This window comes from Volvox carteri (genome assembly GCF_000143455.1).
Source record: "Volvox carteri f. nagariensis unplaced genomic scaffold VOLCAscaffold_21, whole genome shotgun sequence".
In the NCBI taxonomy this organism is placed as follows: Eukaryota; Viridiplantae; Chlorophyta; class Chlorophyceae; order Chlamydomonadales; family Volvocaceae; genus Volvox; species Volvox carteri.
Window position 1 is genome coordinate 607,882 of NW_003307564.1, and position 15,800 is coordinate 623,681.

General features: G+C 54.2%; 3 protein-coding genes across 3 annotated transcripts in view; 1 reads left to right on the forward strand and 2 right to left on the reverse strand.

The window, feature by feature from the left end:
- The window catches only part of VOLCADRAFT_117731 (uncharacterized protein), a gene marked incomplete at both ends in the record, with an annotated part of 5,154 nt that extends 1,978 nt beyond the window's left edge, over positions 1-3,176 (reverse strand). Inside the window, 3 exons of the mRNA XM_002951009.1 lie at positions 850-1,235; positions 1,617-1,671; positions 2,415-3,176. Coding sequence (XP_002951055.1) covers positions 850-1,235; positions 1,617-1,671; positions 2,415-3,176 — 1,203 coding nt within the window. The remainder of the gene's footprint in view (positions 1-849; positions 1,236-1,616; positions 1,672-2,414) is intronic.
- A 421-nt stretch (positions 3,177-3,597) lies between these two features.
- On the forward strand, positions 3,598-11,769 carry VOLCADRAFT_91458 (uncharacterized protein; the record flags this gene model as incomplete). The annotated part of the gene is made up of 13 exons (XM_002950905.1): positions 3,598-3,782; positions 4,232-4,379; positions 5,073-5,170; positions 5,490-5,673; positions 5,960-5,974; positions 6,844-6,897; positions 7,211-7,331; positions 7,833-8,028; positions 8,532-8,820; positions 9,521-9,671; positions 9,839-9,882; positions 10,091-10,245; positions 11,643-11,769. 13 exons carry the CDS (start codon positions 3,598-3,600, stop codon positions 11,767-11,769), a joined length of 1,767 nt encoding a protein of 588 aa, XP_002950951.1.
- A 1,507-nt stretch (positions 11,770-13,276) lies between these two features.
- VOLCADRAFT_91459 (uncharacterized protein) lies at positions 13,277-15,352 on the reverse strand (the record flags this gene model as incomplete). Its single annotated transcript, XM_002951010.1, has 5 exons — positions 13,277-13,899; positions 14,038-14,396; positions 14,659-14,911; positions 15,036-15,174; positions 15,305-15,352. 5 exons carry the CDS (start codon positions 15,350-15,352, stop codon positions 13,277-13,279), a joined length of 1,422 nt encoding a protein of 473 aa, XP_002951056.1.
- Positions 15,353-15,800: the final 448 nt, after the last annotated feature.

The following is a 15,800-nucleotide window of genomic DNA, read 5'->3' on the forward strand; positions in this document are numbered from 1 at the left end:
GGAGGAAGGGAGGAAGGGAGGAAGGGAGGAAGGAAAATTTGCACATTAGGATATGAAGGAAAGTGCCAGAGATCTGGAAAAATATACGACGGTGTACACGCGATTTGGGACCACAGAAACATCACAGAATGGTATGGAAGCCAAAAAGAGACAGAAGGCAATAAGTACGTTTTAAGATGGCATCCAACTCTTATCTTTGGTGGTCGGCGGGTTGGGTGTGTACAATGGAGATGGTCGCGATGTGCGTCACCTGTCGCTGTGTCACAATCATGTACACGACAACTCTCCCGTATCCCCTTCGCTGCCATACCTGAGCCCCAGCTCCGGCACTGCCTCGCCATTGACCCGCAAGCGCAACACACGCACTGCGCCGGTGGTTTGGGGAGGGTGCGGTCGCGGTCGCGGTTGCGGTTGCGGACAGTATGCACGGGTGACGGAGGGCCCGACACGGGGAGCGTGTCGTACGGCGTGTACGGCATGACAGTCCGCGGCCCATGCGAGGAGAAGGAAAACCCGGGGCCGGAAACCTTGTTGTACTGCAAGGTATGCACTACACGGAATGGAATGCGGAAGCATCTTGTCCACACGTCGATAGCAAGCACTCGCGCACCGGCGACGCACCACTGCCTTCAGCGACCCACGGGTCGATCTACGCGTGACTGACCCACGGCTTTTAATAATCAACAACTCGCATCGCCCAAAAGGGTTTGGAAGACGTACTACCTACTGACCTACATATGCCGTCCCGCCCTCACCGACCCGCGGGTCGCACCCCACATAGATATCCACACACACCTCTGCACACCTGCATCCAACCCTCTCGCCACGCACCCTCTCGCCGCACCTCACCTGCGCGCAGCACATCCAGTTCTCCCGGCACCTCGCTCCTGGCCGGAAGGGGTAACTCGGGCAGAGCGGCCGCAGGTGATGCTGCGGGGGCCCCCCGGCGGGGTGAACACCACCAGCACCACCGACTGCCAGTCGTCCGCCGTCCCCATCCCCATCCCCCGGCCAAAAAGAAGGGAGAGAAATGCCGCCGCCGCCGGCGACGTTGGTGGCTGCCGCCGCCACCACCGCCGGTCCCCGCTGCTGCGGCTGTGGCGCCTTCCGGCCCTCGAACTCGGCGGCTAGGAGCTCCCTTTTCGCAACCGGGTCGCGCGTGTTCCGGACGGCCACGCGAAGTCTGCTCCAGGGACAGCCGGGTCGGGCGTTGGCGTGATCGCGCGAACTAGCACCTACAGCGGCAGTTGCACATTTGAATTTGAAAACATCAATCATCGCTAACACCAAAAAAAATTAATAAAAAAGAAACAGAAAAGTTGGTTAAAATGGATATTGTAAAACGAATAGAAAGACCGTACAGATACCTTCTACAAGACCAATAATAATAATAATAATAATAATAATAATAATAATAATAATAATAATAATAATAATAATAATAATAATAATAATAATAATAATAATAATAATTGGCTCATAATTGTTGTTTGTTTTCTACTAGTCGTTCGTTAGTTATCAATTATAGCATCAAGTCATTATGAAAGGTTTTGCTGTACTGTGAGCATGTGTGTACTACACGGTTTGCGGACATAAACGTCCGTACAATGCCGTACCTGTGCCCCAGAACTGACACTCCGACGCCTTCACATCGCACACGAAGCAGTAGCACTGAAGAGTTGGTGGAAAGGGAAGCGAAGCGGAGCGGAAAGAGGGACGGTGCAAGGATAAGTCAGAGGTGAGTAGGAAATATCTTAAGGCGCAGCGAACTGGAGCTCTCACATCCAGCGTCACATGCGAGACGGCGTTACAGGAGCAAAAACGAATTACGAATCAAAACGCCAGGATCCACACGCGGGAATACGAAAAACACGGAATTTGGGTTCCATTTGGCTGTTGAGATCCAATCTTAAAATTGCATGCGACAATGGCCTGCTAAAACCATAACAGGGATAATCATATAATATATTATTACTTGCCTGCTTGCAGAAAGATGCGTTAGCGAGAATTCCACCGTTGTTGACACTGCCGCCGCCGCCGCCGCCGCCGCCGCTGCTGCTGCTGACCGCGCTGGCCGGGACTCTAAACTTGAACTCAAAACAGTCGTGCCGTGGATGCGGCAGATCGCGGGTGGGTACCTAGGGAGGGAGCGTTACGAATGCGGTTACGAAGGCAGGTATAGCGGATACGCTGCCGAGCTGGAACCGAAACCTGACCCCAACCGCCAACTACCAACAAACCTTCACACACATACACAGAGAGAGTAAGTGCACGCACACGCCTTTGATGCACACCCCCCCTGATCATCCATCATTCATCATTCACCATCCATCCATGATCATTGGGGAAATCATCACCACGCGTTAATACACGCATGCGTCCCTCCCCCTCCCGCACCCTTCACACCAACCGACCTGGCCCTTCATCTGCACCACTTCCACATCGGAGTCGGATCTACTGTCCTCGCCGCCACCACCTTCATCGGCGTCACGCGCGGCGGCGGCAGCGGCGACGGCGACCCCGCCACCGCAAGCTTCCGCTGCGGCAGCGTCAAAACCGCCCCCGCCCCCGCCACCGCCACCGCACGGGTTGGCGTCGGTAGCTTCCGCGATGGGTACTGCTGCCGGCATTGCGGCGGTTGTTGCCGTCGCCACTCGTCCCGCCACGACACCATGTGCGGCTGCGATGATGGCGTTGATAGCATCTTGGTTATCGGGCTGGTCGGGCGCAGCAGGGGAAGGGACGCTGGGATTAGCCGCTCTGTCTTTAAGCTCGGCTGCTCTGTTTTTGGAGTTGAACGCTCCGTTGTTGTTGGCACCGTTCCTGAATTGGTGTGGGCCCTGCTCCAGGGCCACCGTTCCACCGATAGAAGACATGTGGCCGCCCATCCTGGGGTTAGCTGACCCACGGCGGCCACGTTGTCCACAACCTACGTTTCCCGGACTATTTATTTCGGATTCTTCGCTTTCGGTAGCAGCATCGCCGTCATCGATGCTGCTGTCATCTGAGCTGTCCAGGAGCTCGATGCATTCTGGCTGGGCTGCGACGCGAGCGGCCGCGTGAGCCCGGGCGCGCTTGGGCGAAGGCTGAAGACCCTCAATATCCAGATCGTCATCGCCCGTGAGATCGATTGTGAAGCTGCCGCTCCGGCGCCCTAAATGCGCAAGGCCCGACATAAAATTCAGGGAAGGCAAATGAGTTCCTAGGATTCAAACCATTAAGGTTAATCTTAAAAGGCTTTAATAAAGTGACGCCTCAGAAAACGCCCGTCGAAAATGAAACGCAAGTAACTAACTGAACCATCATTTCACAAGATGTTTTGGCTGCGAAACTTATGGCCTAACAGAGCACCTCATGTGGATGAGTATTGCTTGCATCGGTTAGTCGCGGAGCACATGAAAAAACACAGGGGATCGCCGTACGGTGGTTGACACCCAGTGCCCCTTCTGAGCAAAACATGAGAGCCCGTCCCGCATGCGCGTTTAAGTTCATATAGGTTAACCTGTTGGCTTTGGCCGAAGCCTTTTAGTGCCGACACTGCAAGGATAGTTTGCTGCAACACCCCTCTCGACGCTGAAGCTGTGAGCTTAAGGAAGAATGCGCGGCCTTATGCAAGAAACCCCTTTAAACGTATGCCAGATTCTTGACTACGCTGCCAAATGGCATCCCGAGCAGCTTGTGATATCAAAGAGCGTGGAGGGCCCCGTCCTCTCCTACTCCTACGCGGAGCTTCACAAGCGCGCCCGACTGTGCGCCATCGCCCTGGGGCAGCTAGGAGTCAAGTAAGCGTCTTTCTTCCTACAAAGTTATATCGTATTAGGGGATAAGACAGGCTTTGCCCGGCAGTGTGCCGAGTGCGTCGTTTATCGGCTTTCGCAGCGCAGGAGGGAAAAAATCTTCGCTTGTAGCTATGGAGTTTAAATGCTCAATTTACTAGTCCTATCAGGAGTTCCGCAGCTTAGTTTGTGGTAGCACGCTGTCCAGCTCCATTTACACGTCGGCATGGCAGCTGCTCTTTTGTGCGGTTTTCACTGCACAAAATGCTCATATCTTATAATCCCTGTATCATATAGCTTGCGCCTGGAGGGCCTCGCAGCGAGTCCGTCCTTGTTGGACTTTGCGACAACATGAGTCGGCAAAATTCTATAACTCACAAAAATGAAATAAGAATCGGAACGTAAACATTTTTTTCATAGTACTGGCTTTCTCTTGCACGTCTTTTGTAACGCAGGAAGGGATCCTTCGTGGCTACCTTGGCTTGGAACACGTCACGGCACATGGAAGCGTGGTACGGCATTATGGGTTGCGGAGCGATCTGCCACACGCTAAACCCGCGCCTCTCGGTCAAGGACCTCACCTACGTTGCGCACGACGCCAAGGTAGTTTTTACTGACTCTGTGCAAGAGTCAGTAGCACTTGTTGTTACACCGGGTTTCTAAGCTTCTAAGCCTATAGGAGCAGCCAGCCTGATGCTGCATGAACCGTAGACACTAAAAGGACACCAACTACTCCGTAACGGTACACACATACACACACACCTACAGAACAGCCTCGCCGTAGACTAAGACCGAGGCTAGCACCGATACCGATCGAGGGACCGTAGGCCTGATGCGGCGAAACCATTTAATCGCGCCCCAAAAAGTAAACCATCGTTCTGTGGACTGCTCAATCCGTGATTTGGGCCTGGCGCGCGGCTTCCTGTACCGGTGTACTGGCGCTTGCACCAACCGACGCCCCGTCTCCACCGCGCTAATAACCGCCGAAAGGATGACCGCGTCCCACACACTTTGTGTTGCATTTCCGTCGGAGGCCGCCCCTCCTGCGGCCAAACCTCCCAATGGGATATTGCCCCTGCGGGCGTCCGAGTCGAATGCTTGAGTCGGTAGGAATTCTTTTTTCACGATAAGGCGTGAAAGCCTCGGGACCCCCCTGTGGTACACACATGTCGATATTCGTGGTGGCATATGTTGTATAATATTATATGTGTGGTTTTCGCGCACGCGCTTTCACCGTCGGGCAAGGGCTTACGTCCCGGTGCCGTACTGCTTGCCGTGTCTACATCCGTCGTACAGGACGAGCTGATCATTGCAGATGCAACTATGGTGCCGCTTCTGGAGAAGGTTCTGCCCGGGGTGCCCTCGATCCGTACTGTCGTACTACTGACGGACAGGTGTGTGTTTTTCACTTCGTGGGGAAGCGTAAAAGGCCCCCGGGCGCGGAAGAGATACTCCCCCACACTCCCACGTATCACGTATATATGTATCGATGTATGTATGTATGTATGTATGTATGTATGTATGTATGTGTACGTATGTAGGAAATTTGCCAATAGAAGGTGGAATGCTGCAAAACGGGGAAGGTGCCGACAGTCCGTCGATCCGACAATCCAAATCACACAGTCGGTTGGGTGGTGCATGGTGCATTGTCGGGTATCAACCTTTTACGGAATTCGTACGCGATTCGTACAGCTTTCGTACACTTCCACACAGGCTGAATATGCCGTCCCCGGCTGCCCTGGCTGCGCTGGTGGGCGGTGGTGGTGTTGGCGGCGGCGGCGGCGGCGGTGGCGGCGGGGGGCCGAAAGGGCTGTCGGTGGTGGTCCACTGCTACGAGGACTTGTTGGGGGGTGCAGCTGCCCTCCCTGGAGCGCTGGAGGCGTTCTGTTGGGCCCAGGTGAGCATGAGGGGCCCACCAGGCGAGGCGTACGACACGCACGTGTTTCTTTCTTGTAATCGTTTGCATAAATTGCGCGTGACCGTGTGTGGATTTGGGTTTTATCTGGCCTCCCAGAGGCCAGATTTCCGAGAGGTACCTGGCCAATGCCAGAGGTGGCGCCTCAGTCATAATGGTGCGCATGCTGCGCCCCTTAAAGGATAGGTCACCATCGTACTTAGCCCGTATGCTCTTGTAAGCGTTGCATTCAGCAAAAACGTGCAACTCATCTTCAACCGCTCCGCAGTCACAAGGCCAGCAGGTACGCGCGGTGCGCCCGCGCCCATTAGGGCGATTGACCTCTAACTCCCAACAGCCTAACCGGAAAACGCATGAGCCTGACGCAGGCAGGGCCGCTCCCAACCAGGTCATAAAGCGACAAGTCATTGCTTTAATAAATCCTATCAGGAATGACATTGTAATAGTTCAAGAATTTCGTACCAAATTGTTCGAATATAAAGTTCTCCAACATCTTTTCTACGCCCAATGTGGGGCTCGAACCCACGACCACAAGGTTAAGAGCCTTGCGCTCTACCGACTGAGCTAACCGGGCAAGCTGATGAACAATTGTCGCTTTGAATAGTTATTGAATATGGAGCAACGATAAACATCCTTATGACGACCATTTGAAATGGCTCTTCCCCCAAACCTTCTGATTTTTTCCGTACAATTGGTATGCGGCATGTGCGGCAGGTTGATGAGTACGACGCTTGCGGCATGTGTTATACGAGCGGCACTACCGGCAACCCCAAGGTATACGACACATTGCAAGGGCATTGCCGCTTGCCCGCCGATGTGACCGTACGGTTTGACTCGACCAGGGGGTACAATACTTAGAACCGGTCTCTGACATGGCACGTACATCCGTACACGTTGTTGGGGCACCCTCGAGAGCCGGGCCTTCGGGACATCGCCGGCTTCCGGTTTCTAACTGATGATTGTTGCATATTGCAATTCGCATGGTGTTCGTCACTCGAGGTGGTGGCCGTTTCCCTGGAGGTGACGTGTTTTTGATTTCCCCTCGCTCCCCATGCCGCCCCCTCCCCCGGGGCATAACCGGCCCGGAGGTGTCGCTAAATATTACCTTCCCTTGCCTTGGTTGTCGTACACTATTGTACTGCCGTACTGCAGGGCGTACTTTACTCGCACCGTGCAAATTACCTGCACGCGCTGCTGCTGCTCCAGGTGGGTGCGGGGGAGTGGTGACGTGTCTGTTTGTGTGTCTGTGTACAGCATGTTTGTCGCACACACGCACATTAGTGTGGATGCAAAACCCTGCCGATGAATTGATCAATAGTTTATCATCACGGTGTTTTTGTACCGCCAACACTAGCCAACCCCCCCGGTACGGCAAGTTGCGTCATTGATTTGAAATCCAGTGACAGCCGGTGCCCGGACTGTTGCAAATGTAATGTCTTGCCACCACTCCCCCCCTTCTCTCCCCCCCTTCTCTCCCCCCCTTCTGGGCCCCCAAAACCCCCACACCCCACCACCGCAGGCGGACAGTCTGCCCCTCTCCGCCTCCTCCTGCTGCCTGGCCGTGGTCCCCATGTTTCACGCCAATTCCTGGGGACTGGTGTTCGCGGCGCCGATGGTGGGTGCAAGATTGGTGCTGCCAGGTACGTTTGTGTATGTGTGTGTATGTATGTGTGTGTGAGGGGGGACGTTCCTGGGGATTACCGGGCTAAGGGCCGGGAAGCCGGCTCCTAAAAAGTAGCGTCATTCACATCAGCGGGTAGTGGAAAGGAAAGTGAGTGTAGTCCCCCCCGAACCCCCCGGGGGCGCATGCCGCCACCCCCGTAGTCTCACAGCTGTACGGCATCCATGACAGCTGGACTTGACTCAAGATATGCCCTCCCCCATGCGTTGCTGGTTGTGTGTGTGTATGTATGTATGTATGCATGGTTCTGCACCTTTCCGCCAACCTCCGGCACCATCCGGTATCTAACCCCCAGGATTCGTTTTCTCGTCTCCTCATTCCTCCCCCTCGATTTCCCCTCGCAATCCCGCTCCTTAAACCCCCTCCCTCCATCCCCCCAACCCCCTTCCCCCCTCCCCTCCCACTCCCCCTTCCCTCCACCGCACCCGGGGCCGCGGGGCTGTGGGTGCTCCGTGATAAGGCCCCCATCTGGACGGTGCCTCCATCTACTCCCTGATGGAGACGTACGGCGTTACCGTATCAGCCGGAGTACCAACCGTATGGTTGGCGCTATTGTCGTACTGCGAGGAGCACGGTCTTACATTATCCACCCTCCGTATCGCGTGTATTGGGGGAGCGGCGGCGCCGCTGAGCATGTTGGAGGCGTTTGAGATCAAGTATGTGGTGGCTGCGATTCATCATATGTCAGGTTGTGCACTGACGTACGACATGTCCTGAGACAGTCGTACATCCCCTGATACAGGACCTTGAGAACGTTTTCCCTCTCTTCCCCATTCTCTTTCCCCAATCCGAATTTTCCTTCCACGCGTGATAGGCCCTTGTACCTCCCCCCGCCCCGCCCTGCCCTGCCCTACAACCGTGTTCAGGTTAGAAATAAACGTCCCACCCCACCCCACCCCACCCCACCCCGGCCCCCGTTGAAGGGACTAATGGGCAGCTGGTAGTCCCCAAGACGTCGACAGTTGAAGTCCTTTGCTTGCATGCATTTCTCCCCCTCGCGCTCTCCACCCTTCCAAACGCCCCCAGAGCCCACCCCGTGTTTTTCGTCCTTGTATTCGCTATATCTTTTATTCGCTTAAAATATTTCCGAATAAAATATTTCCGAATAAAATATTTCCAAATAATATTCTCCCCCTTCGCTCCACGCCTCGCTGAACAGACACGGTGTGGAAGTACGGCACCTGTGGGGTATGACCGAGCTGACTCCCCTGGGTACGGTAGGCAATCCCAAACCCGCATCTACCGGCGGCCGTACACGGCCTGCCAGCGGCCTCGCCGCCACGTCATCGCCCTCGCCATCCGCCGCCGCCGCCGCCGCTTCTTTCCGTACTGCCTACCTGGGTGCCAAACTGAAGCAAGGTCGGCCCCACGTGCTGTGCGACATGCGGATAGTGGACGATGCTGGGCGGGAGCTGGCGCACGATGGCAAGACGGTGGGGCATCTGCAGGTGAGGTGCGTGTATGTATGTATGTGTGTAGGTGTGTGTACGTATGTGTGTGTATGTGTGTGTATGTGTGTGTATGTGTGTGTATGTGTGTGTATGTGTGTGTATGTGTGTGTATGTGTGTGTATGTGTGTGTATGTGTGTGTATGTGTGTGTATGTGTGTGTATGTGTGTGTATGTGTGTGTATGTGTGTGTATGTGTGTGTATGTGTGTATGTGTGTCTATGTGTGTGGCAGGGTAAAGGGAGGGAAACTAAGAGAAGGAAAGGGGAGAGAGAGAGAGGGTTGGGGGCGGAAGGGAGGGCTTGAGTGGAGGTCTCTTTAGGAGTTGTTATCAGTGTGCTTGTGTGTGTGTGGGGGGGTGCGTTCCCCGTACCTGTGGTGTGTTTTTCTGTGTTTGTATGCATGTTTGTTTGTTTGTTTGCATTTCTTGATAAGACATGAATCACCCTTTTCAAATGAGTGAAATTCGAAACGGGTCGAACGGGAAGAGGCAATCCGTACGGAGGCTGCAAAACAATTTTGATAAAGAAAACACACTCACACATACACACACATTCTTGCAACAGATATGGCATTTTATCCAACAGAGGCACACATTTGAATTCACACGAATCTCCATCCGTACAATCACAACTGTGTCGTACACATATCCGTACATATATTCGTACATTTTACTTACAACATTCTTCCGTGCACACAGGTCCGTGGGCCTGCGGTGGTTGCCCGTTACTTCAAGTCCGACAAGTCTGCGGTGAACGGCGACAACTGGTTCCCCACGGGGGACGTAGCCTCCATCGACCCCTTGGGCTACATGACCATCACGGATAGATCCAAAGATGTGATTAAAAGTGGTATGTACGGAAGGTGTATACGGCAGTACGACAAGTGTGCCAACGAACGTCGTCATCCCCTTGTATTTGGGCTTCTTTTCTTTTAGGGTTTTAGGGTTTTGTTGCCTCTCCTCACTCGACCCCCGTTTCCCCCTTCCACGGTTTTGCTCTGTGTATCAACCCCCCAGGCGGGGAGTGGATCAGCAGCATCGAGATTGAGAACCTCGCGATGGTGGGGGAAATACTGTACTGATGTGTATCGGTGTGTACATGGAACACAGATGTGTATTGAACTGCCGTGCAGTTTAGTCGCAGCTGTGCAGTTCGGTGAAGTTTGGTTGAAACTCGATGAAGTGCACTAAAACCTAAAACCGAAACATGTGGCCTCAAACCTAAACCTGCCTAAACCCTAAAACCCTAAAACTTTAAAACCCATGTAGGGCTGCTCTGGAGTGGCGGAGGCTGCAGTGATCGCCATTCCAGACGACCGGTGGGGCGAGCGGCCGCTGCTAGTGGTGGTGCCACGTCCCGGGTTCGAACCCGACGCGGAACTGCGAGATTCCATTCTCAAGTACCTGTCCGAGCGATTGGCCAAGTGCGTGGTTCCCTACGTCCTTGTGTTTGTCCGCCTGCCCGACCCAGCCTTGCTGGCCGACTATCAGTCTGTGTGTGTATGTATGTATGTGTGTGTGGGTTGTAATGATCTGTATATATGATGTGTGAAACAGGGGGGTGTATCTTCGCCCGTGGCAGCTACCCTGCGAAACCCTGCCTTCCCCGGTATTTCGGGGCACCCTCATCCAGTCACCCTAGTCAACTTCTCAGTGGATCGCTCAGGTTCCGCACCCACCACCAGCATCCAACGGAATCTGCCGGGTCGACAGCGGCCCAACTCCGTTCCTGGTCGGCTCGCAGGTTAACTTTATCCCAGGTCACCACCGTCCATCAACTAGGGGCGCAATGCCTTCCACCATCGGAAGGACTTTGACCCTAACGGGTATCGATCCCGGGATCTCCCGGGGGCAATGGTCGCGCCTTACCAGTGGTGCCAAACCCTCTATGTATGTATGTATGTATGTATGTATGTATGTATGTATGTATGTATGTGTGTGTGTCCTCCTGTCCTCCTGTCTTTTGTTTGTCGTATTGGGTTGAAGGGTTGAAGGGTGCTTATAGGCGATATGCTAAATAGGAAACATGCCTGCCAGCACGCCTGCATCAGTGAGCTACAGGAGGTGAATTTGCCTCCTGGGTAGCCAGAAGTGAAGAAAGAAGAAACACACCCTTCCACTCTTCATATTCCCCATGTACATATATCTGACACATATAAAAAAGTGTGTACCACGCTGCGGTCCCTACGTGCCCCTACATGACTCCGAAACCAAGCCAGTCTAGCCAACCTCCCCTTGCGTCACCCTCCACCACCTCCGGGTGGCCGCCTCCAATCCGCTGCGTCGCCGCCATGACGGTACACGCAAGGCATCCAAGCGAGCAGATTAGCTGACAGATATACGCACATACGCTGGGTCACACCTTACCTGCACTTCACCAACCCTACACACACACACATCCCCCCCCACCCCTACACGGCCCCCCACCCCCCTACACACACGGCCCTTCACACACACACACACGGCCCCTCACACACACACATCCCCCCACACCCCTACACGGCCCCCCACCCCCCTACACACACCCCCCCCACACCACCCCCCTCACACACACATATCCCCCCACACCCCTACACGGCCCCCCCACCCCCCTACACACACCCCCCCCCACCCCCCCCCACACACACATACACACACACCCCACAAACGCCCTCACATCCCCGCTGACCCACGCAAACGCAACGCAGGGCCCCGGCGTTGCTGTCCCCGCCATAACGCAACGTTGGCTCCCCATATACCCTCACTATGTCACCAGTAAGGAGCCCCATGTCACATGTGTGACATGTCACGTCGTGTGTTCACGCAATGTGCACATGCGCAGGTTCGCTGTCCCCGACGACGTGGTCTTCGTGCCCCAGATTCCCCACAACGCCACAGGCAAGGTGTCCAAGCTCACACTGCGGGACATGTTCAAACACCACCGCGCACCGCCGCGCCCCAAATTGTAATTTCGTTGCGGCGGTTTCAATATCTTCAAATTGCACAGGACAGCAACTTGTCTTTTGTTTTAAGACAAGTTGCACTTGTGCTTGTAGTTTTGTTTATTACCACTGTTTTTGTTGGAAATGACCGACACTCATACACCAATGAATGGTAACCACAGTAATAGGGCCCGGCGGGGGTACGGCGCTTTAACAGGGTTTTAACAGTTTTCGCACACAGCTGTACATGTTATAATCTGGGTTGAAGAATGAATCGACGTTCTGCTGCTTGAGCCCGGGGTTTATTTAGCTCCTGTATGTATGGTACCTAATCGCTGTATCGTATCTTGTGTGTCGTATAACGTACGGCTGCCGTATTTTACATATGCGTTGTGGTGCGTGACAATCAGAAGGAACGAAGGGAAAAAAGGACAGCAGGTTCGCTGAGTCAGCGTTTTGTACTTGTTTTGACCAGAGGGTTGCAGAGATTGGGGACTGGGGGCAGGTACTGGTCAGGCGGGATGGGGAATAGGGTTGACGATGTCAGGATGGGATGTGGGGCCCAAGGCAAGGATTAGGGATTAGGCGTGCTACACTACTTTTGGGATGGGGATTGCTGTCGGGGGTGAGGATGGGGATGGGATCCCTGTCTGAGGGATGGGGATTGCAACCTTGACCAAGGAGGGGATTGGGAGCCCTGGGCAAGGATAGGGATGGGACCCTGGTCGACAGGACGGGGATTGCAGGCTTTCGCAAGTTTAGGATGAGCTCGCTGCCATAGGATTGGGAACACAGTTGGAGGATTAGGATTGGGTGTTCTGCTGTAAAATGAGGCTGCAGGTGCAGAATTGGGAATACTGACAGGACTGCAAAACAGGCAAGGATGGATGGTTTAGTTGTCCATAGTTGCTTCCATGGTGTGCTGCTGTCACTTGTGGTGCATCTTACAGCGTCTGGTGAAAGTGTTAAAAAAGTGGTGGTCAAAGCCAATACCAAACATGCACGTTGTCGTGGTCGATTTTGCTCACACACTCACACACTCATGGGTCAGTCAGCAATATGGTAAACCAAACACCGAGATATCTATCTTCACAAAGCAAGGCACCCCTGCCCAACAGCACCATAATCAGCTGTCCAGGTATAGCCCATGCCCATGTTCACCAGCACCACAACGGGCCTCACATCCCCCACTTGACACACATGAGCACATCTCACCAAAAGCGGCCCGTCTGCCAAAAGCGTGGCCACCATCAGTGCATGCATCAACATCAGCCATCTCGCTAGGCCGTCATGCATTCAATTGTTTGACCTGTGCTTGCAAGTCGTGTCCCATAGCAAACCAAACTCAAACCCTAAGGAACTTCTATGAGTTGGCAGCACCGAATCTAGGCTGGGGAGTCTAACAACAGAGTCGTCCATGCATTTCTTGCTTCACACCAAATGCCAGCGCTGGCACTCATTGCAAACAACAACACACACAACAAATAGGGCTTTACTAATTTAATTCATGCAGGGTTACTCCCCTCCTCGCCCCCTACCGTCGGAGGACAGGCCTGACATGTGCCCACGAGTTCATGCCTGGCACGCTCCCAATGCGGCTAAACAAGGTGGCAAACCTTTCAACGGCAGGGCCCATATAGGCAATGACACTGCCGTGTGGATTCAGCGCACGGGCTCCCCATTGAAGCTCATCACTAGTGCCCACCTGCCGGACGAACGAAAGGCGCTCCCGGAGAAAGCACACTGGCCAGTTCAGCACATCATTGAACCAGCTGCAGCCAATACCTGCCTTCAATAGCACCACGGCCTGCCTCACATTCCCCGCCTGATACTCCCGCTTGCATCTTCCAAAAAATAGCTCTTGGAGGCTCTGCCCTCTCCGTACACCAAAAGCAGGGTTGAGAAACACATTCCCTCGCCATGCATTGCCCTCTGCCAGTCCATCCGTCGCCTCATCGTAAAAGGAAGTGGCCCGGACCCGCGTGTTTGCAGCGGCACAAGAACACGGGTCCAGGTCGATGCAGCCTGGTGTGAACAGCTCACGCACCAGGTCCAAGATGAAATCTGGTGTGTACCATTCACATGTATCACTTCGCGTGATCACCGGCAGGCCGCCATACTGCAGCGACAACGCATCCTCATGCCTCGTATCACCATCTGCAGCCATGGGTGTGGCATCAGATGGTGCGGCTACAACATCTGAATCCGCTGAGACATCATCAGCCGGAGACCCGTTGACCTCCCTTAGACATTCACGTACTAGTCGGCCACTGACACGTGCACTTTCCGGTCCACCAGCCCGTTCTAGTGCCAGCACCCATACCTTCAGCTGGACATCAGGATGACAGCCCACCAATGGCCGCACCTGCCTCTCATTGCTTGGGCGGGCTACATCTGCCGGGAGGTTTCGTATGACGCGTGCCGCTGCAATCAGGTTCCTGGCCTGGCGCAAGCCAAACCCAAGCACTGCCGAAGATTTCCTTATGTAGTCTTGAAAACTGGCATGCCCCGCGAAGCTGTACAGCTTCCCCTCGGCGATTTCTAACATTGCTAGACTCGCCTCTGCAAAATAAGCCGGAGCAGCCCTGGCCACACGTCGCTCAGCAGAAGCCAAGGCGTTGCCTTCTCCTGTACCAGCTCTGCCCAAGGAAGCCCTGCAAACCCGCAGTGCAAGACAAGCCAGCATTACATCCCGGAGTTGTATCATGCCAAGGCGACGATTGCGTGCACATGACAGCATTCTTGGCATGTTAGATGCGCACTGTCAACTCAAAACGATAGTTCAGGTCATGCTGCTTGCAGAAGATCACGAGCTGCTGGGGGCGGCCATGCATGATGACCTTTGAGCAAGTCGTTTTGCAGAAGCAACAAGTGATAATCTTGTGTTTCTTATGGCACTTGGGGCAGCACACCCACCGTTCAGGAACCCCATCTTTGCCAACAGAGTGTGCACCCGGCTCCTTCTCCTCCTCCTCCTTCTCCTTCTCCTTCTCCTCCTCCTTCTCCTCCTCCTCCTCCTCCTTCTCCTCCTCTTCCTCCATGCCCTCAGACTCTGAGTCGATGGCCACCTCATTGCCGTCCCTTGTCATATCATCACCGGCTGAGCCCTGTGCCGTGGCCACTGCTGCCAGGGTCCCAAACTTCCATTGGTATGGGCGTAGGCATCGACCTAAAACAAGACACATTGCAAAGAGTGCATGAGTCAGATAAAGTATACCCTGTAGTGGTTGGTCAGTCCTGTTCAGTCCTGTTCAGCAAGCGGTGAAACACATTTAGGCTGAAGTGGTTCTTACCGCCAGCCACGGTCTTCACTGACGCCAAGTCCACCAAGCCTTCTGCAGCCAATGCTTCGGCGGTGGCGGCATCGGTCGACTGCCCGATGGGGTCCATCCCACGCGTTTCCACGAGGACGTCGGCCAGCTTTTGACGCTTCTGCAGAAGGTTAACACCATTGGGCATAGAACAGGCATGGAACGCGACTAGGTGTAAATGTGAGCAGAGTGCACCATTGGCGCACACTCTGCCAGTTCTTCAGTCAGACGCAGTCCAACCCCGTTCTTACCTTGTCCGGCCCATGCACATCCACATCCAGGGCACCATCGGGTACCATACTGGAAGAGATAACAAACAGTCGTCGCGCTGTTACTAGCTTGCGCTTAACAAGGTGGGCGTCTTCCAAGACGAAGTTTGGAACACTTTGAATAAGACCCGAACGTCAGTGTGTAATCTGCAGACCCTACTGGGGGACAAGTCCGCAGGAGGCGTATTAACAAGCTGGCCGCATCATGCCGTACCGCATTCCCAAGCCAGTATGCACAATTCTGAGAAAGTTTATTGTTTTGTTGTGGCACAACTCCACGTAACTCTGCACATGCGATAAAATGTCTTAGTGCATAGGAGCAATTCTTGCGCAGAAGTCCAAGTCGACTCACAAGCATTCCAATTGGAATGCCTGGCTTAATGTAATGTTATCAGGTTGTTTGTCGTAGCGCTTTGGCGCACCCAACGTGGAATGTTGGCGCCGGACTGTGCAGCTGAACACCTGTGCTATGGTGAAC